Genomic DNA, 22,337 nt, shown 5'->3' on the forward strand with positions numbered 1-22,337 from the left:
AGACTGAGCCGGCCGAATAAAGGTGGAAGTGATATCTTCCTTAAATATCTCAACGAAAGGTTTGGGAAACCTATCATTTACTGCTAGCCATATGCCGATTTTTGACTGGTAATCCCATTGTCCCTGGTTCCTTTTGAAGAATTCTATCTTGATTGTGTCTTTCCAGAACCTCTTTATTCTGAGTAATACACTCCTCCTGGAATCATTTTATTTTTGGAAAAAGGTGTAAGGGATACAGAGGTCCCTGTACCGGAGTGAGGGAAGGAGGAGTAGGTGCCAAAGGAGTTGGTGGTGTAGAAATAAGTACTAAAATGTCAAATGGAGATGGGGAAGAGTTGTGTGGTAATGAGTGGAGTTGAGAACACAGGGTGGAAGCAACATGAGTGGGGGATGATGTGAGGATGGCGGAGGGAACTGCGGGACATTGAGATGAGGGGGCCTGGATTCTCACCTTGACTGGCCAGCATGTCAGGGCTGCTCCAGACTGTGGAGCTCATGGCCTCTTCGAGTGGAGCCAGAGTCCCCAGCTCCAAATTCTGCTCTTGCCAGTAGCCTGGGGAGAGAGTCTCCATGAAGGATGAGCCCTACATGTAAGCCGCTACCGTTTGGGATCTGTACTTTCATTGTTGAGGATGGGGGAGAGGACTGGCCCCTGTGAAAAGCAGGTTCACCAGGGTACCTAAGAGAAGGTGGCTTTCTCACAAAAGGGGGAGATTAACTCAAGTCCTGAAAAAGGAAGTGAAGTCTTCCTCCGAAGGGGTGAATTAAAGGAGGATGCTAAGCTTTGGCAGTCAATCACATAATGTTAGAGCCAACAGAGATCTTAGAGGTCATCTGGTCCAGTTCTCCCAGTTCACAGGTGAGGACACTGATGCCCACTAGGGTTAAAAGTGACTTGGCGAAGGTCATACAGAAACAGGAAAGATAACCAAAGACTTTTCATTCCTGATCCGGGATTCTTTCTGCTACACCAAATTATCTACTAAAATAATGACAGGTTTAATAATTAAAAAGTACGTTCCCATTTAATCCTTTTAATAAACCAGTTAAATAAGTACGTTGGTAGTATCACTTCTACCTTGAAGAGAGGAAACAATGAAGTGACTTGCCCAAGGTCCTACAAACAGAAGAAGAAAGACTAGAAATTAAATGCCTGATTCCAAATCCAAAGCTCTGTTTCATGGTGACACCCTTAGCACTGAAGACAGAGACCACAGCTGGGGTTGAAAGTTACCCCACGCCTTCCTAGATTGTTACCTTCTATCCGGTGCTACGACTCTCAAGCTTTCCTCCTCCACTCTCAGTCCCACTCACCATTTTATATCACTGACTCTGCTCCCTCATCTGGCACAACACACGCCCAAGACTTGAGTTACCGGCTCTTTTCCTAGTAGGTAGCCCCTAAACCCTTTTGTGAAGTACTGTATAGTTTCCATGGCCTATTTTCCCCAACTCAACCTGAAAGACGGAGGGACAAAGAAACCGGCCCTGAGAATCTTTACAGGATCTCCCATTGCAAAGCCAGTAGCCAATCACACGCGCAAAATTCAGTAACGTCATCGGCTGCTGAGCAGAGTCCGGAACTGCTCCTTGTCCCGGGCCTGGAGTCAGGCAGAACTTCGTCAATTGTCCCAGCGCGCCAGCTCCGGAGGCAGCGGGGGAGGGGAGTGGGAGAGAACAGGACGAGAAGGGGGCGATGGGACCGAGGAGGATGGGTAGGGGAGGTGGGGAGGGTACGGGGTGGCAGGGGTGTGAGACTAAAAAGATAAGTGGGACGTGGTCTTAGGGTCCACGAGAAGAAAGGGGACGAGGAAGAGAGTTGCAGAATCAAAGGGAAAGAAGGGTGAGGGAGAGGAGAGAGTGGGGGAGGGAGGGAAGGGAGTACCGGGGAAGGGAGAGGGATGGGGGAAGGGAGAGGGTATTAGAAAGAGTCCTAGCCTCGGGACAGGGCTCTAAGATAGCTTCAGAGGTTCACTGGCCTTCAAGGAGACGCCTCCCCTCTCCACTGTTCCTCAGACATGCTCCAGGAGGTTTGAGAAATGACTCTGTTCCCGAACAGGAGAAGCGCTAATGCCCAAATGGGGAGGGGGAGTAAAGCAGTGGAAAAAAAAGAGTATCTGTAACAGGTAGAAGTAGGCAAGAAAGCGAACAAGGAAAGTGTTGGTGAAGAGAGGCAAGAGGATGGGAGAAGGAAAGGCGGCCAGGAAGAGGACAAGGGCGCTCAGATCCAACAGAGAGTCCCCCTGGGTGCCCTCGCCCTGCTGCCTTCTGTGGACATCAAGAATGGAGGCAACCGGAAGATGGTGAGTGTTTCACGGTATTTTGCAGGTCGTCTGTTTGTGGGCGCTTCCACACACAGTGGGAAGCCAAACTGGTTGTGCTGAAGCTTGGAATGGTGGAGGGACAGGGAGAAGCCAGAGAGGGGTCAGTGCCCCACACCACAGTATTGGTACCTAGCACGCAAAGTAAGCACTAAATAGACCTTTGCTCAAACGGATAAAATAGCCATCTCCTACGCTGGCATAGGGCTTTCAGTTTGCAGAGTGGATTTTCAATCATGAATTCATTTCATGTCAAAACAACCTTGAGGGAGAGGCAGCCAGATAGAATCACTTTTTAGAGATGAGGTTTAGAGAGGTTCAGTGACTTACCTAAAGGCACACAAGTAACACCCTCTCAAGGATCCTCTTTCTCCTGCTGGTGGTGCACTCAAAGCTTTTTCAACAGCTTCTGTTTCTTGTAGCATTTCAGTCCATTGTACTGCAATTTACTTGTTTAGTTATCAGCCTCCTCATCTAAACTCAGAGTTGCTGAAGAGAAGGAGCCTTCCCTTCTTCATCTTTGTATTTTCAGCACTTAGCCCAGAGTGGGCTCTCAGTGCATTTAATTGGCTCTGGTAAAATTCATTCAGTCACGACTGGCGCTCTGCTGTGTCCATTCTTATTCAGGCAGAGCATGTCTTCTGTCCAGATAGCATAGGTTTAGTCTTCATTCTCTTGCTCCTTATTTCATTTGTGCTGTTTTCTGCCTTCTTCTCAGTTGCTTTTCTCCTTGCTTATATTCCTTTCATCCCTCCCCTCCTCCTGCATTTTGCTGGCTTTTTTTTTTTTTTCTGAATAGGATGAATAAGTGAAATGATGATGTCGGTCATTCAAACTAAACTGAATTGTTTAGATGAGGGGTCTGATAACTAAACAAATAATCTCCAATAAATGGCATATTGGGGATATGCTTGAGATACAGTATTGTCTCTGTAGGTTTACAAGGAACTCACTCTGGTTTGCTGTATTTTAAGAAACTGATTAAGAAGTAGCTGGGTTTTTTTTTCCTCCTGGGGGTGATACTTTACCTTGTAATTCTCCAAAGTACTTATGATCTCATGTCTCCTCTTGAGAACTGTCTGTTAATATGCCTGAAAGTTATCTTGCTGGTTTTATAAAATTGTATACCTGTAATGATAAATTCCGAAGAGCCACTCCCCTGGGTGCAGATGAGCGATTATAATGTTATTCACAGAAACATGGATAAATGGCAGAAATTATAACCTGGAATGGAATGTGAAAGCCTTGTTCTTTGGATTTAGAGCTTGCCAATTGTTTGTGACATCAGCATAAATCCCCTCAATGGATTCAGACTCGAAAGGGAAACTTAAGAGCGCTCTGAAAAGGTGGCATGCACTTTGAAGTGGAAATAATGACAGTTCTGCTCAGGCAGGGTCATTGGAAGGAAATGCAGACTTTGAGTCCACAAGACCATTAGTAAGGGGAGGCCCAGGTTAGTCACATTGAAAAACAGATAAAGAGAGAGAGCTCCAGTCATATGGGTCATATTGTTTCCCTGCTTAGAAACCCTCACTGACTTCCCATTGTCTGCAGATGATATCCAGATTTATTAGCCTGGCTTATAACATCCTGCACGGTCTGATGCCAATATGTCTTTCAGCTTTGTCTTTTCTTTATTTCACTCACCCCATATCCCAGACATATGACGCTATTTGGAATTCTTTCTATAAACCCTTTCCTTTCCTGCATACATTCCCTTTCCCACAGTCATTCTGTTGATAATGCTCTTCACCCATCTTCACACATCTAAGCCCTAAAAAGCCTATTTTCTGTGGCACTTCCTTCAAGAAGGCTCCCCTGATTCCCTGATTGCCTCAGATGGAAATACTTTCTGATTTTTTTTGAGTCACAACACTTTATCTACTTTTCTTAAATTATGCATCACTCTTTACTTTTTGTACTGCAAGTTTCGCTTTCTTCCTAAATTTTAACGATTCTGCAGGTAGGGTTGATATCTGATTCGTCTCTGTATCTGGTACTGGCCCCAATACAGCACATTGCACTTAGAAGGTGCTTAATGAGTATTTATTTAATAAATGAATCAAAGATGCTTAACATCTTCAACTGTGAGAACTATGTTCAAAATCTGCCAGTGAAGAGGAAATAGCAAACCTAGCAAAAAGGCTAGGAAGAAATGGGCCAAGGAAGAGGGTAGATCATCTAGGAGCTGAAGCTCTGTAAGTTTACAAGATGGGTGCAAATCTCTATTTATTGATTACCTTCTGTGTGTCATGATCCAAGCAAGGTGCTCTATATTCATTATTCCAGAGTAACCCTTTAATAGGTATTATTACGCACATGCTAAGGATGAGTTAACTAAGACTCAGAGACTAACTAAGACTCAGAAAAGTTAAGTAACTTGTCCATATGATGCATCCAATAAGTGTTGGGATAAACTTGGATCTCTCTGACCACAAAGCCCGGACTTTCTGCATATCTTCAGTACACTGCCTCCCTTTGCAGGAACATGTGCTTCGTGTGTGTGTGTGTGTGTGTGTGTGTGTGTGTGTGTGTGTGTGTGCGTGGTGGGGGAGGGCAGAGGTTATAGGTGGAAAGATTCCTTCTTGCATTGCTGGCCTGGGGGCGCTCACCTAAACAAAATTCACAACGCTAGCCTGCAATATGGTAAAAATAACAGTGGAGCGAGTTGGAAATGGGTGCTGTGGTGGTGGTGTGATTTGTATCCACTGAATTGCATTTTTAATTGGATTTCTTGGTGTGTCTTCATCTTTATCTTTGGGGGCTCACCCAAAGGCCTTATAATTTGGGATGATTCTTCAGTTAACCAAGCAATAGACGTGTCTGGTTAAAACTAACAGAATGCCCTCACGTTTTCCTAGCACTCTAGCACCTAGGCTACGAACTAAGATTGTCTTCTTATTTGCTCTCAGTTGTCTGGAGGGTTTCTTAATTCTTGGTCTGTTTACTCATGGGTTCTAGTAGCTTTAAGACTCCCAGCATTTTAAAGGACAAAGTAGCCCTTTCACCCACTGATTTCCTTCTGATTAATTGTTCGTATTAAGAGTAGCAGAGGTGGGAACCAGGGACTTACTAATGTGCCTTTTAAAGCATACATTGGCACCTCTGATTTCATTTTTCATCCATAGTACAGGACCTCACACATAGTAAGTGCTCAATATTTATTGGATAAATAAATGAGTAACTCGAATAAAAATGTATTATGTTTCCAATTTAAGTGATGCTAGTAAGGAAGTTTATATGTCAGTATAACCCCTTATTGCTTGGTTTATGTATCTTCCCTGCCCTGTCTGTTTCGGGAATCTGCACTGCATGGGCCTTAGGGCCATGTACAGGGCCACAGGTGCACATTTGGGATGGTGGGACAAGGGGACAGAGCTCCCCTGCATAACTGCTGCTGGCCTTGCCAGTGCTTGGGTCCAGAACTCCACTTCCCAGATTATAGAAAACACCAACTCCCCGAGTAGGAGTTGATGGTGATGGTGATGGTGATGATGATGATGATGGTGATGATGATGATTCAGCATTTCTCTAACTCCAGAGTTAAAAATACTCTTCATCCCAGCCTACTTGTTATTCCTCACGACTACCATGACAGGTGGGTGGAGGAGTGTTATCTCCAAGGGAAAAACACATTGGGGGCTGTGGCCCAGAGTGCTGAAGGGACCCACTTTTAGAATGGTTTACCCACCCCCATCACTGGGCTCCCTGACCAGGTGATCTCACTCTGATTCTTCCCTAACACTAGCTATGCAGTGAATTCTTATATGTATTTCGATCACACACTGAAGAGAATGGCCATGAAATCAGAATTAGAACTCAGCGCCTTAATCTTTTCTTTACGCGCAGAGCCACATTTTTCTTTAGCAGTGAACGTCTGCTTCCGCATTTGGAGGAAAGCGGACCAGTCTCATCTGAGGCCTGACTTAATAGATAATTCCAAGATTTGGGAGGGGAGTTACTTTGACCTGAGTAACTTTAGAGCACAACACCCTGATCACAAAGGACTCTCTTTAAACTCAATTTTCTACATTTGCTCTTAGGTTGCCAGGAATTATGCTACTTCTGCGGAAGTTACTGTGTAGTTTCCTAGTCTAAGACACTGAGGGCAGGAGTGTCAAAATATTCTCTCACTTCCTGCTCTACGTTCCTTTCTAACTTTGTCCTCCCCAAGCTCCCGATTCGCTTCCATTCCCAATGTTATAGTGCGGTCAGACGAAAGAAAGCTGGGGCCGTAGAGGTAAGAGTTATTCTGTCATGGGGGCTTGTCTGTCTTTTCAGGTGTACTTCCTTCCTTTCCTGTTGCTCTTCAGGGCAGGCCCCTGTCCCCTCACAGGCAGTAGGATCCCCTAAAGGATCTCCTTGCTCAGCTCAGATATGCTCCGGCTCACATCCACTTCACAGCCTCACAGCTCAGTCACGTTTCAGCTGCCTGCCTCCCTGATCTAGGCCTTCTCTACAGCCCGCTGGCGCCCCCACCCTTTCTGGCTTGAGCTGCTGGCCTTGCTCCTTTGTGTTCCCTCCCTCCATTATTTCTGTTGCTGTCTGGTTTTCCCTCCTGGAGTCTCGTTTATCTACTTTCTCTCTGGCTCCCAACAGCCTCTTGGGCCCGAAGTCACTACTCTCTGGGTGTAGCTTTACTGTCCCAGGAGGCGTACACGATATAAGTGAAACTGGAAGGTGAATAGGGTGGGGAAGGGAACCTTCCCTGTAAGAAGTTCCTACTATACTGATTAGCCTCATAGCTTGGTAAAGGGTGGCCAAGAGGTACAGATTTATAGAACCAGGGATCCTATTCTGTTAGATGATCTAAGAGATTTAGGTTTGGAAAGGACGGATCTGGGCTCAAACAGGTTTATTACTGCATGAAGGCAGATACCTTTTGGTTCCATCCTAAGCAGCTGTTGAAAATGAAAGGCTTTTGTTTCCTGGGTTTGGAATGGTGTGGGGCTTAGCTTTTCTAGGCTGAATGAAGAGGAGGGAATCTTTAGGGTACTTGGCTAGTTTGGCTAGCTTGCCTGTGGTGGGCGTGAGGGTGGGGTTAAAACAAAAAGCACATCTTGATGTTAACCCTCTTTTCACTGAAAAAAAAAACAGTTATTCCAAATGTTTTCCTATATCCAAATGTTAAAAAAGTATACAAGTTTAAGATGCCGTGAGTAACTATGTTTGCTAAAACCCTGCAGTCCATTTGCATGTTCTAGTCATTTTCTACTGACCCCTAATGGCCAGAGGTGGTTATTCCTAAGATCCTTCTGAGTCTTCTAGACAGAGGATGGAACTTGATGTCCTTTCTGACTCCCTATTACCAAAGTTCAGTAATCCCTTGCCTTCTCTTTCTGCACCTCATTCTTCCTAAAGTATTTTCCCGTCTAGGATTCTTAGAAGCATAGACTTTTAGAGTTGACAAGAATCTTAAGTAGCATCTAGTGCAAACTTCCCATTTAAAAGATGAAGAACCAAGGCTCAGAGAGGCTTAGAAACTTAAGCATGGTCACACAGGCAGCTAGTGGGAGCTGTGGTTACAACCCCAGCCTTCTGTTCTCGTTGCCATTTGATAGCAGTCCTGTGAACTAGCTAATTTGGAAGTTAAGTTGCCATGTAGTGTGATTTTACTTCCAGCGACATCCACTCTTCCTGCTTCCCATCTCCCTGTGCGTTGTAGTGTGGAACCCCAGGACCCCAGATCTCAAGGGAAGTAACTCTACTAAATGCCGGGCAGGTTACAGAAGTTGGGGTGAGATGAGGAAGGAGTCCCTGAAGGTGCGAAGAATGGCATCGTCACAAATGTCAGGGTCTTCATGGCAGATTCCGGTTCTCACAGAAGAGAAGGCCATGGGGCAGAAGCTACTTCCATGCCCTTTAGGAGTTAAAAGGGTGATGAGAAGGACAGGCCGTGTGTACGTGTGCGTGCTAGCATCTGTGTGGTGGAGAGCTGGAGGATGCTACCCTGATTGTGATGTGGGAGACAGAGACTCGAAGAGAGAAGAACGCAGAGGAGCTTTTCCTATTCTTGAGCTAGTGAGAGAAGAAATCTGGAGGCAGAAGTGGGCTTGCAGTAGGCTTGGGGGGGGGCTCTCGGAGACTTAGTTAAGATTCTGAGGAGCAGAGACTGGGAAGTGGGTGGCAGAGAAGGAGGTGGGGACAGCTGTTGCTTTGATTTGCTATTGAGTCAGTGTTCTCAGTGCATTAGCACTGGGAGGGAGCCCTGGGCTGGCCCCCAACAAAAACAAGCCCCTCTGGAGCCAATACTGTGTTGTAGTAAGAACTGCAGTTGGGAGACAGAAAGGAAGGGGATCTAATCCCCAAAGAGCCCCTTCCTCGCCTTAGCACCTATCTTCTAGGACTGGGCTCTGTGCTCCAGACAAGTGTCTAGTGTTCTGTACTAAGAGGCTGGGGGGAGGTGATGAGACACAGCAGAACGGATCGGCTCAGTAAGGGCTGCTAGGAGCATGGGTTCTGTGCAGGGCTTTGACTTTCATCAGTTATTTCTCAAGCAAGTCCCTAAGGTAGGGCATGAAATCACGCCAGTTGAAGACAGCCTGGAGCCATTTTAGAAGTGTCCTTTTACCCCTATCTCCTCATTCCCTTCCCACCATGCTCACATACTCAGAAATCCCAACAGGTATGACCTGGAGTCTGTATTCTAATGCAATAGAGAGTCAGGAGTCTAGACTTTGAACTCTCAGATGTCCCTTGAACCAAGTGCAGGCACTTTTATACCCTTTCCCTAAATGTATCTAGCTGCTTTCACACGTATGTAATAGAACTGGGGAAAAAAATCACCCCATCTTAGGAAAGTACTTAGGAAAGGATACATAACAGAGTCAGCGTGGAGTAAATGAAAGCATAATTCAGTTTAACTTGTTGGAAAATATGTTTAGCTATGAGAAAATACGGACTGAGAATGGGAGGGAAAGCCCAGGGACCCTGGGGAGAAGTAAAGAGCAGATTCCCTGAGGAATCTCCAACCAGGTGCCAAAGCCTTGCTCCTAACCCTCCAGAGCCTCCATACCTGTTCGAGTGCATGGATGCATTCCCTTCTCAACAAGCTCTATCTTATTCTTTGCTCTTTAATGTGGCACTTTAGATATTTCAGGCTGATGGCTTGGTGTGGCGGGATAACAATGCTGTGAAAAAGTTTGATTTGTTAGAAGTCAGGCAAGAAAGCATTCATCTCGGCCGGCTGTCATTTTACGGACTTCTTTCTCTTCACTGGGTCATCAGAATCAGGGTGTGGATGACAGGTTCGGGGCAGTGATCAGGAAGACCACATGGCGAAAAAGGTGGTCTGCTCTACACACCCACACTACTCTGGGCTCCCCTCTTCTGCCAGTCCTAGCTGAGACGTAGTCTCTGCCCTTCACTTTTCTCACCTAAAAATGTATTTTTCGGCAGGTTGTTGTTCAATTAGCCTTACTTTGGGCCTTCCTGGGAATTTAACCCTTCTGTGAGATAGACACATTCTTCCAAGTCTGCAGACCTCACAGTTCCAGATATGGCAAATAATTCCGTTCTGACCCAAAGAGCTCCTCTCCTTAAATCTTCTTGAGAGTCTCTTCTTCAGTGTGGATATACATTCGATTTTGTTCCCCAAGATGCACATATATTCCAACCTGGTGACTCTATTTTTCTCCTTCAGTATGTGTCCCTCACTACACACATGACAACTACAATTTTCACTATTTGTATCTCTGTTTTCATTTTTTTTTTTGGTCATAAACATAGCATTTTCTTATGACCCAGATACAGAGCCCTTTTCACAAGCCCGTTATTAATCAAAATCCCTAATGTCCAGCAAACCATATGGTTTACACTCAGAGATCCTCCCCAAAGCAGAATTCAGGCTCTCTCTCCTGCTCAAACTCCCCAGGAGAGGGCCAGAATCCTCTTCTCCCCAGGGCTGAGGCTCAGTCCATCTGTCACTGACACTGGACTCCGGGGCTTGGAAACCAGAAGAGAGTTGGCATTAAGCAGCAGTTGAGGATAAATGAGAATGTGTGAGGCCCATGGGCTTAGTGATGGTGGTTTTTATATTTGTTTGAGATTACAGGATGGAGATTAGAGGAGGGAATATACAATATGTGTTTGGAAATATCTCATCCTTAAGAACTAGAGTAAGAACTAGTAGGGCTTCGCTGGTGGCGCAGTGGTTGAGAGTCCGCCTGCCGATGCAGGGGACACGGGTTCGTGCCCCAGTCCGGGAAGATCCCACATGCCGCGGAGCGGCTGGGCCCGTGAGCCATGGCCGCTGAGCCTGCGCGTCCGGAGCCTGTGCTCCGCAACGGGAGAGGCCACAACAGTGAGAGGCCCGCGTAACCGCAAAAACAAAACAAACAAACAAAAAGAACTAGTAAGAACAAGTGAGTATAACTATCTCACTGTTAAGTTTACATTTGCTGAGGGACAAATGATTAGGAGCAGATGGTAAAACGGGCCCCTCATTTTACGATAATGAGAGAACTTGACTCTAGGCTCTTCAAAGACTGACCTAGGCTAGGCTAAGTCTCAAGTTACTTGTCATCGATGTATTTATTAGAGGTTTGCTGGGTTTCCAAGGAGTATCGGGTATTTAAGTCAGAGACTCAATAAACCAGTTCACCTTCTGGAGCTTTTTACTCTGTCTGAGGCTTTGGCTGGAATTCTAGAATCCAAATTGGAAGCAAAGAGCCAGGTCCCAGAAGAAAAATGAACACAAGAAACAAGGATCTGCATCTTCCCAATGAAATCTGCTATTGGAAGTATAGTTCTCCGTTCTATTTTGCTAACACCTGGGACTATATGAAGGAAATGGAGAACTAAGTAATGGCTAGCTTAGAGATAAATGGCTGAGATGTCAGCCTTCATTTCTTTTTCTTTTTTTCCCTAGGGTGAGGTGATGCATCTGACCTTTCTGACCCTGAACTGGAAGTAAATGAGCCAAAGGTGCTTATCATTAGCAATCAATACACAATTAGTGTAGGTCTAGCTGGGGTAAGGAAAAATAAATCCTTAGAGAAAACAACATTTTAGTTCTTTTTATTATTTAGCTTTCTTATTCTCCTGGAGATGTCCAGGAGAAAGATGGAGAGAGATGAGAGGGCTAAAGAATCCCAGACGTAAGAGCTCACATAGAAGAATGATACACATATTGAAAACAATGTTGGCGTCTCTGCATTAGAATCCTTTCAGAAACATGTCTGCTCTTTATGGGAACGGGGTCTCAGGGAGATGAGTAGATGGGAGAAACTCCAGCTGTTACCATAACCCTAATTCTGTCTTCTTGAAGGCTCTCTCATGGAGATAAATCACTTCCATTACCTGTCCTTGAGGAATGAAGTTTCTCCTTGTATCAAAGAAGGAAATGGAAGAGGGGTCCTGGAAATGAATTCTGGAAACCTGTTTCCCCAGCCTCACTCTGGTGTAGGTCATTCATAAGTGTTAACTATTCTATGAACTATTATGCAAAACTGACGTGGGGAAATCAGCATTTAGGGGAAGAGAAGCTTGTGTAGCTTTGATGGGATGGGAGGAACATGTTGGCTGTCTAGTCTCAGACTGGCAGGGGCTGAGCATTCTCATTGGGATCATTGGCAGATACCCCCAAAGAGTAGCAGAGTCCAGTTTAAAGATCCAGCTCCTGAGATCTGGCCAAGGACTTGGACTCTGGGATAGGATGGTTATATTTAAGGCCATGTAGTCTGTACTAGATGGTTATAATGATGAGGGACGTGAGTCAGGGATTCAATATTTATCTTCTATGCCTCTCATATATTGAATTCCTCTATTATCTATTCTGATAACCTATCCTGTATGTTGTCTTTACGTTTACTGCTAAGGCTGAGGGGACAGGAACAATGGGTACCATGACAGGACAATTAGAGTTGGTTGTCAGGCTCAGAGTGGTGTTAAGAGGTACATGCTCATAAACTGAGTAGGACTCATTTTGCATTCCACATTTATAGTGTATATGTGGTTATAGTGTATGAGCAATGCTGTCTCGATCTAAACCACAACTATTTGTAGTTCTGTTTTAAATCTATGAGTCCATATATGGCAAAACATTCAGTTCTTTTGAGGCCATTTGAGGTCACTCTATGTCCTAGTCTCCTGAACACTGCAAACCACACTTCTTTTCAACCTCAGTATTATTTGCTCTTTCTGTCCCCTTCCTACAGGGGATTAGGTGGTTATGAAGACTCTCCAGATCTATATCTACAGGTCTTGTTTACCTCTTTCTGGTGGAGCAGGTCAGGGATCATAACCAAGATCATGTGTGTGTTTGTGGTAGGGGGAGGGAAGTTCCAGCCCTGTTCTGAGGGCTGCAGTGTAGAGAGTAAAGAGATTAGGAGCTTGGATGGGAGCAGGACCACGGAGAGCAGCAAGAAGAGCCTGGAGCATCCCTGTCAGGGGCTAGCACCATGGAGAGCTCAAAGCACCTGTGGTTTGTTCCACAAAGAACAGGGCGACCAGGATCATAGGTTAAGGCAGCCAGCTCTCAAGCCAGACATCAGGGCTTCTGCTAGGATCACACCACACACATCACTTGCTCTCAAAGGCCTCCTGAAGTACTCTGTTTGAACCTGCCACACATACAACCAAGAGATTATGCTAAAAAGTGAGGACCGCCACCAGACTGAGTTTGTCAACATGAGCCTCAGTAATTATGAAAATTACATTAGTATCAGTGGTGGTGGAAGAGGTTTTGACTTGCTACAACCAATTATGCATGAAATTAATAGTATCTTTCAGTGTGGGAAAAAGAGCACCACAAAGCCTGTGTCCCCTCAGAGACACGCTAGGCATGAGGAAACCAAAATGTGTATGACAGTCAGATAGGGTATGAGATGTATCAGAGTCCGGGTGCTCTAAGGCACCCCAAATTGCTGTGAATCGTCCAGTCTTGATCATACACAGAAAAATGGAATGGATTATGACTCTTAAAAAGGGTATTGTCCTCAGGACTTAGAGGCCTCTGTGTTAGTTGGGAAATCTGGCCACTCTCTTTAGACTTAGGGGAATTTCAGTAAAGGGACAGATAGTTCTCTCTTTCAGTACTTGTTGCTTCCATGAAGAATATGTAGCTTTAATGAGCTTATATTTTGTAAAAAATCTCAGCAGCTTCATGTGTTCAAGACTCTTGACAACTTGACTTCTCAGTGCTAGAATGGATGGATCTCCTTGTTATAACAGGATTGGATTGGGTTTTTACTTGGGTTATAAAACCTCTGAGCATCAGCTGGTTCTGACCCTGTAAAGAATCATCTCTGCTGCTGATCCTAGAGGAAGAAGCAGATCTTTGGCCCCAGAGACTTGTTCTCCTCTATTTTACAATTACGTGGAGTGTTTGTTCTTAATGTGACTGAGTTCTTAGAGACCCTGAATCTTTTTCTGATGGCTTGCTTTTCTGGTGGTTTGTTTCTCTCTATTTCTTATAAGCATTCCCATGAGGATGGCTATTCTCGGAATTTATGGATGGACTTCTAGGACATGACCTTATCCAGGAAACAAACTGTTCCAGTACGTTGACCTATGGCCGATGATTAAACAGGAAATATTAACTTTTAGCATGAAAAATGAAAGGAGAAGATATAATTAACAAAACTATCTAATACCCTAGCTTTTTCATTCAGTAGTCAGTAAGGAGCTGGTCCAGTCCACAGCTTGCTTTCATGGAGAACCTGGAGGCTAGATTACCACCCTTCAGTGAAATTCCATTACTGAGAAATAGATGACAAAAAGGGATTGTTGGGCTGGTTCTGTTGGAGTAGGAAACAACAAAGAATGTGACTAGCCACAGCCCCAGGGGTTTTATTATTTCTCTGATGAGAACTGTGAGGATCTTTTCCTAGGTTAGTTTTTTGTGACCTAAGGACAAGCAGCTTTTGATTCTATTGTATATATTATTTGGACTGCAAGAAAGTAGTAGTAATACCAAGGGGTACCAAAATCAGATCTAAGGATTTTCAGAGCAATGGCACAACTACTTAGTCTGCTGTTTCAAAGTGACCAGAGCACCAAAAAGATGCCATCTGTGGAATTTTATGGCTGCAGAACTATGAGTCATTCTTCAAGTGAATAGTGAATGTCTCCAACAAGGCGCTCTTGAAATTAGATTTGGCCCTCCTTTTCTCCTCAGTTGGAAGAAGAGAGAGAGAGAGAGAGAGAGAGAGAGAGAAGACACCTAAGGGTAGTGAGCTGTCTCATTTACTGTTAGTCTAGGGCAGAGGATTTCAAACTGTATGTGGCAGAACCTCTGTCTATGCCTTAAGGATTAGGGGGAGTGTAGGGGAAGCCAAGAAGAAGGGTGAGAGGGCTCCAGGTCTTATCTGTTTCAATAAGAGTAATTCTCCTTGGATCTGTTTTATTTATTTGATAAAGGAATTTCACATCTTTAAAGATAAAAGTGAGAAAACTACTGTACTAAAAGAAACTACTAAAACCAACAGTGCTGCCTAGCCCTAGGGAGAGCTTAGGACAGAATCTTTGGTGTAACTGCTGGATAGGCAGCTGACATGCCACAGCTTGGACCCCACATCAGACAGACTGTATGATACCAGTGTCTCTCTGATGGTTTCAACTTCTTTGTGCCAGAAAATGCACACGTCTGAAGGGAGAGCATCTCCTTCCCAGGGGTTCCCAGCTGCAACTGGGAAGAGAACAGGAGCAGAAACAGAACAGCTACAGCTGCAACTAGGAACAGAAACTGGATGGAGTAGGTCTGCCAAGCAGATCTGTGGGCAGCTCTAGAGTGAATGCCTGCTGGATTTCTCCGGCACACTGGGCATGATCTCTGCACTGGGCACCTGGCCAGGGGGCTGCAGAATGGATGGCAGTGGACAGAAGGTCATTGGGAAGGGAAAGATATTCATGTGTGAGGCAGTGCAGTCCAAAGTTAAACTGCTATATCCTGGTATAAAGCAAAGTGAGGCTGCCCACCTGTCTGTCTCTGCACTAGATCAACTCACAGAGTGCTGGAAATAACTTGAAAAGGAAGAATCCAAGGAAGTCTGGTTGCAATGTTGAATGTTGAGCTGCTCACCAGGAAGACAACCACAGAATACATTAAGTTCACAGGCCTTGTATCCCCCAAAGCTGGAACTGCCAACTTCTACCAATACTAGTGGAGAAACGTGAGAAGGAAGGGGCAGGTGGCAAACTCTGAATATCTAAGCCATCCCTGAGTTTCTAGCCACAGCACTCATGGCCGGGTTCAGATAACAGTTGTTTGCCCTTCTCCAACCTCTCAATCCCTGTTCAGCCTTATGAAACCTAAAAAAAAAAAAATGTATGCTGTACTTCAGGGAGCTGTATACCCCAGCAGCATATGAAGTTTGTTTTCCTCATTCTAAATGGAAATAGCCTCTCTGCCATACACCCTTGACCACTCCAGCATCCGTGTATTAGGATATCTTGTCCTTAAACTTTCACACCACGTCTCTTCTTGTTTTGGTCAAATGTTACCAGGTAAGCCATATACTGCCTAGCTCCCTACCCAGGGACCTCAGGCCAAGTCAGGGGTACTAGACACACCTTCATCATGGTCCTGGGCAGAATGGCCTTAGGATCACCACCCATGAGCATTAAATCTATGCACCTACCTCCCCCATCAGACTGGGTCTTTTTTGATCCTGAAGCTAAGAAGTAGAATTAATTTAGATAGAAGATCACATGTGGTTGTGCCTCTTGTACATCAGTACATCCTGAGACATTACAACCAGACATATGTCCACTGTCTGCACAGATGATGCTCTACAAGGAAAATGATGCTTGATTTGACTCTGTCTTGGGAACAGATCTCCCTCCCCATCCCCAAATTCTCAACCCCTCCTCCGGACATTCTCCATTCAAAATGTACTGCCTTCCACTCTTCCCTCAAGCCACTGCTCTGATATATATATATATATATGGATAAAGCATTTCTCTTCCTCTAAACCTTAAAGCCTGAGTAGGGGCTGGAGCCCGAATTGAAGACCAGGAAAGAATAGTGCAGTTGGTGAAGAAAGACTTGGCTAGGGTATGGATTTTCTCTCTTCTCCAATGTTTACATCCTAGGATTGAGCTCACAGCTTTCTGGGATGACTTCATTCTGTTTAGGTCTCAGCCTGGCTCCATCAGTTCCCATGGCCGAACAGGGGCAGTTTGGGTCATGCTTGTCTCTCTTAAACCCAGCTACCAGGATGGGAAGGCCAGGGGCTGCAGCTGAAAGTCAAGGCTTAGTAGAGACTCGTTATTGTGGTCCATACACCCAGCAGCCTCTCCTTGCCTTGCACTTAGCCTGCCCTCCCTCAGGACTCTCTTCACCTCCTCAGTGAGTAGGGTCATCAGGACAGTCCTCTGGGGAAGGGGGATTCCACACAGGGGAGAGGAGGGGCTGCTGTCTCTATGGTGACTTGGGCAGGAACTCCCCTGGGGAGGGTTAATGGGTACAGAGTAGAAGGACTCAGCCAGCCAGCTGTAGGTAGGGGATCCCCAGTGTCCTCATACCAGCAGAAACTCCTTTATCATGATGGAGACAGGGCTGGGGGAGCAGGTCAGGCGAGATGGAGCAATTATTCCTCCAGCACCCTGGCTCTTCGCCTGTTTCCTTCAGATGAAATTCTCTACATCATCATCCCCAGTTTCCACCCCTCCCCTCTCCACCCCCGCCCCGCCCTGTGCCCATCCCTTCTGGCCACTGGGTCCATCACCCAGGAGCCGCCTCCCCTTTCTCCTCCCCTGCGGTTCTTTCTGTTTTCCGTTGGCATCTGGCCGGGCATAGCCACCACCCTCCCCTTCACTGTCCCCACATCCCTTGGCTCTGCAGAGGTCCCGGTCCCTCTTCCCCTCCCCCAGCCCAGCCTGCCTCACATAGGGGCGGAGGAGACCGAAGGATGCATTCCTTTAGTCCCTTCACAGCCTGCCCTCCCTCCTCCGGGAACCTGAGGCTCGAAGCTGTGGCTCCCTTCCTGGTCTCCCTACAAACTGCCCCCTGCCACCCCATTAATCGTCAGCAGCCTTTAAGAAAGCTGAGGTGCCCCGACAGAGCTGACCTACATAGCCCGGTCCAGGGCAGGAGGGGGCCCCAAGTCCCCTCACCCCTGGCCCCGCCTCCTTTCTCCCCCCCCCCCACTCTCTTCCTTCATCTTTCTACCGTGAGAAACCCAAGAAGGTTTGAGTTCCTGACTGAAGCAAAGGGGGCTAGGCAAGACACCCCACCCCAAATTTGGAAAATCAATCCTTAGCCCAGGAAAGCTTTGGGTTTTCTATGCATCCTCCTCCCCAAATACCTTCATCCTTCCCTTTGCCCAGCCTCTCCCCACTGCCCCCCCCATCCCCCTCCTCCGCTCTCGTCTGGGTTTCTTTTACCAGCTTCTGCCACCGCTAGGGATGTTGCCATCCCGGGGCCCTCTCCGCCCAGTGTTGTTGTTTTGCTCCAAGAAGAAGCCCCCCACTTCCTTGCCCACGCCCCCCTCAAGAGCCTCACCCAGGCTCCCTTCCCTGCCCACTCGGAGCTCCGCCGCCGGTGGTGGGGACGGGCTGGGGAGCAGAAATGTTTGCATACAGCAGTTTGGGGTATTGCACTGGCTACCCAACCCCTCCAGACATACATACACAAACACCCGACACACGCCCTGACTGAAACAGCGACAAATCTCACTCCGCCCCCAACACACACTGACACAGACATACACACAGATACTGACACAAACGCAGAACCAGACACCAACACAGACGCGCACACCCAGACACACACACGGACATCAACACATCCATACCCCGGGATGCTTATAACAGACCCAAACCCCGACTGCACACGCAGACACACTCGACGGTGTACAAGGAAGGGGCATACCCGGCACACCCCACGATCCACAGAGACACGGACGCTCAGAGACAGACACAGGGGTATCAGCAGCGGCTGGCGACTTTAACCCCCGCTTCCAAACAAAGCCAACAGGCTCCCTCCGCCCCCGCAGCCGGTCGGAACCCCCGCCCCGGTCCCACCCCCCCTCCCCTGGCGCCGCCCCCTCCCTCACTCACCGTCCTGGGAGAGGTTGGCCCCGCCGGGCGCCCAGCAGCTGGCGAAAAGCAGGAGCAGGGGCAGGGCGGAAGGGGCCCCCATCGCGCTTCCCGGCCGGCTCCCTGGCTGGGCGCTGGCGAGCCTGGGTCCCCAGGGGCTGGGGCTGGGGAGGGGGTAGACGACGACACTGACCGAAAGGGCGCCCCCGAGCCGCTTCGGAGCCCGGGGCCGAGGCGGGGACCGGGAGGGAGCCGGCGCTGCTGCAGTCGCGGGGATTAAATAGGGCGCTCGGAGCAAACCATTCGGTTGGAGGTAGAGGGGGGGTGACGGGGGCTGGGCTGGTCGCGGGGGGGACAGGTTGCCGCATTCCCCACGCCCCCCCACCCCCGCCTCACGCACCCCCTGCGCGCAATCGTGGTGCCTTCCACCTTCTCCCTCGGGAGCTCCACCAGCCCGGCTCGGGCGTGGAGCAGAGGGAGAGAGCTGGCTCAGCAGTGGGACCTGCCGCCCACCCCTCTTAGGCTTGGGGTGGAGGGAGGCGGGGGTCGGGCAGGGCCCTGGGCCAACTGACGGGATGGGCCACTGCCCGCCTGGGCAAGGGTGTGCCCACTAGCCCGAGATCCTCCAGCCCCGCCCTCCCTCCTTTGGCAACCCGGGATCCCCAGGAGCCCTGGGGTTCCCCTATCAACAGTATGCCCAGGGACATCTCTTCCATGGGTAACCAGTTACCCTGGTCAATCTCCAAAGCACTAACATCCCTAGTTCCTCTGACCAAATGAGCCCCTAGTTATACGCCCAGCAACAACTTGTAGCCCCAGGCAATTTCCTTTGACAGGCATCTTCCAGCAAGCCCCCAGGCCATGGGAATCAACACTTCTCTCAATCCCTCCTCAAAGAAATTACTCCCCGTCTGAAAACAGTGACTTCCCTTCAGACTCTGCCCCACCAAGCTGCCTACAAAGCAACTCAGTGGTTTCCCCCCTTAATCCTTCCTATTCCCCCACTTTACTCCCAGCCCTTACCCCCAATATTTTTCTTCTTAATATTTCAAAGGAGTTTGTCCTTCCTTCTCAAATTTTAGTGAGTAAGATTCCTGGGTGAACGATCTGATCTACAGACCCTCAGGAAGCTGCCCTCTTAAGGGCCAGTGCATCTGTGGCTAATGCAGTTCTTGCCCCTGAGGCCAGATATAAGATGAACGAGAGAGGCGGGGTGTCTGTACTTGCTCTTGGCTCCTGAGTGCCAAGCCCCCTGGGGTTTGGGGTTTTTTTGTGTGATTGAAGTTCTCTGGAAGAGTCTTGGTACATCTCAGAAAGAGATCCTTCTGAGTCAGTTTTGCTCAAACTTAGCTTTTGGGAATACATTCCTAAATTTTAGAATCTCTGAATCAAAGAATTTTATGTATATAAGGATTCTTAGAAAATATTTGGTCCAATCCCTTATTACACAGGTGCAACTGAGATCCAAAGGGTATGAATTGATCTACCCAAGGTTATACTGACAATTAATAGTAGAAAACACAAGGAATCATATGATTTTTAAAGTGCCGTCCAATCTTGGGAGGCCAATTTTGTCCCTAGATGAGGGATTTGGGTGCCTGTCTTCTAAGCCCTGGACCAGTCCCCTCTCTGAACTGCTTGTACCTCACTGTGCTAATCTTCAACGTTTGGGTAATCTTTCCTCCTCTCAGATAGACTTCACAGCTGTTTGTGAGGGACTTAATGTCTCTGTCACCTAGTAACTCAAGGACAAGGATGTGGAAAGTACTTAGTAATCAGTAAAGCTCTGTATGAATGTTAGTCACTGGTGGAGAGGATGAGAGAGAATATTCTCCAGGAAGACCCTTGAGGATAGCCAGAAAGCTGCCCCTCTGTTTTTCTTCTCGCTGTTTGTGGAGTTTATCTATCGTTTCTGGGAGAAGAGCTCTGCCTACCTCTTGAACACTTACTGAATGTCTGGGTGTTTATTAAGAATTATTTGTAAGAGTTTTTGACCACCTTGGATTGCCTGACTTGCCTACCTTGACACATCTTAGTGACTCCAAACTGTTCTACTGCCCTGGGGTTCTCTGCCTCCCTGGGGGTTCTCTGACACCTTGAAATCTGTGAGAGGCAAAGCTAGAGGGAGGAGTGTGGTTGAGGGATACAGACACCTAGATGTAAGAGAGAGGTGAGACTGGACTATGGGGTGGGGCAGGAGGGGAGATAAGGGGAAAATTGGACCTTCTGACAGAGGTGGGATTAGGTTGGCATGAGTTTAGTCCTTCAGAGAAAAGGAACGAGTGGGTGTGTTTTCAAAGAGAGAATACGGCTTCGGAGAAGAAGGATCAGGCTATCCTAGTTAAAGAGTCTTGATGGATAAAGAGTATTATCTTTGGAGCTAGAAGAAGTTTTAGAGATCATCTAAGTGGGATTAAGAGAGGACAGGTTAGTGTTGGGGGGAATGAAAGTGGGCATGGGTGGTATTGGGATGGCAGGATGTGGGATTAGGTCTCAAGCTCCTGTAACTAATCACCTTTTCCATCTGCTACTCTGCCGTGATCCCCTTCTGCCTGTCCTTTAATTCTCTAACGACTCTGCTGGTCTGTCCCCACCCTCTACTGTAACTGCACTGGGATGAGAACCAAGGGTGGGAGGAGAGGGCGAGAGCTTTTGTGGAGAGAGAGTATTAAGAGCAAGCAAATGAGACTCTGGAATGCTCTTTCCTACTGGCTCCTTCTCTTTTCTGCATCATTAGCATCAGTTTGGCAGTACTTTAGGCCCTGGGAATAGGAAGCAGTCATTGGCTTTTGGAATTATAGGATAAAAGAGTATTAGAATTGTAAGGGACCTTCAGGATTACCTAATTAATACCCCTTGTTGAACAGATGAGGAAAATGAAACTCAGAGAAGTTAGGTGACTTTCTGTGTTCACACGGGTATGTGGTAGAGGGCTTAAGGTATTGTATAAAGGAGGCAGATATACTCTTGGGGGCAGGAGGAATAAGGAGAATCATTACTCTCCAGAATTGTTCTCTTTGAGGAATTTCCACTTCTGCGTATCTCAGAGTGAAAGGGTAGTGTCTCCTACAGAGGCAGATGTCTCCATTTGGAATAACTCATTACCTATAATCACTGTAATGCCCTTTGTCTCTGTGCACCCAGCATCTTACAGGCACCCTTTTCACTAGGAAAAGAATTTTACAAAGAAAGCCTGACCTGCAAGGATTATCCTCATCCTGAAAACAGGTAAAATAAGAGTATCCATGTTGCATTGTGATCTCTATGGTTACTTTGCACTCTAAAATGCTATGACGTACAATCTGTGTTTCCCAGAGACTTGCACAAAGTCTGGAGTAGGTTGTCTGCGGAGTAGGTTGTCTGTGGGATTAAAGAACTGGTCACCACAGTGAAAACTGGGGGGAACAGTGAAGGGGAGTGGAGAGAAGGCGAGTTCTGGCTCCTGGGTGCCCCTATCCACTCAGCAGCAGCCTGGGTGGCTAGGGTTGAGGAATGTGGTGCTGGCACCGGTGCTGGGCTGGATGCAGCTGTGTGGGCCCTGGGCATTCCTTTCCCCACGCGCCTCCTCTCAGGGAGCGGGGAGGGCAGGAACTCGGCCTGAGTAGGGTGAATACTACATATTCATCTAGGAGGGGGATGACAGCACCTGAAGGAAAAATCTCAGAAGCCTGCCTCGGTTCTGCTTTGCCCTCTAACCCTTCGCCTCTGTATGACTTTTTCTTTATCAGTAAATTCTATACAGGTTTCCGTATTTGCTTTCCCCTTTAATTTTCCACCCAACTAAACCAGGATTCCTCATACTGCTTCTTGTTTCTATTATACAGTTTTAATTAACCCTATCCTTAATAATAACCTTTGTACGTGTTTTAATTCTAACCTTAATTGAATTCTAATTTCAACCCTAACCCTAATCTATTACAGACTCTAACTACTAATCCTAATACCAACCCCAATTTAATTGTTAATTTTAAGCCACATCTTAATTCTAACCTGTTATAAGCCACCAATTTAGGACAGCAACTTGCACATCATAAA

At 47.0% G+C, this 22,337-nt stretch overlaps 1 protein-coding gene across 1 annotated transcript in view; it reads right to left on the minus strand.

The window, feature by feature from the left end:
- CADM3 (cell adhesion molecule 3) overlaps positions 1 to 18,670 on the minus strand; it is a gene marked incomplete at its 5' end in the record, with an annotated part of 29,427 nt that extends 10,757 nt beyond the window's left edge. The window contains 2 exon segments of the mRNA XM_082833212.1: positions 18,324 to 18,631; positions 18,633 to 18,670. Of these exon segments, the coding sequence (XP_082689338.1) occupies positions 18,324 to 18,631; positions 18,633 to 18,670 (346 nt within the window).
- Between the last annotated feature and the right edge of the window lie 3,667 nt (positions 18,671 to 22,337).

The sequence above is a fragment of the Leucopleurus acutus genome (assembly GCF_964270905.1).
Source record: "Leucopleurus acutus genome assembly, chromosome: 2".
Classification (NCBI taxonomy): Eukaryota; Metazoa; Chordata; class Mammalia; order Artiodactyla; family Delphinidae; genus Leucopleurus; species Leucopleurus acutus.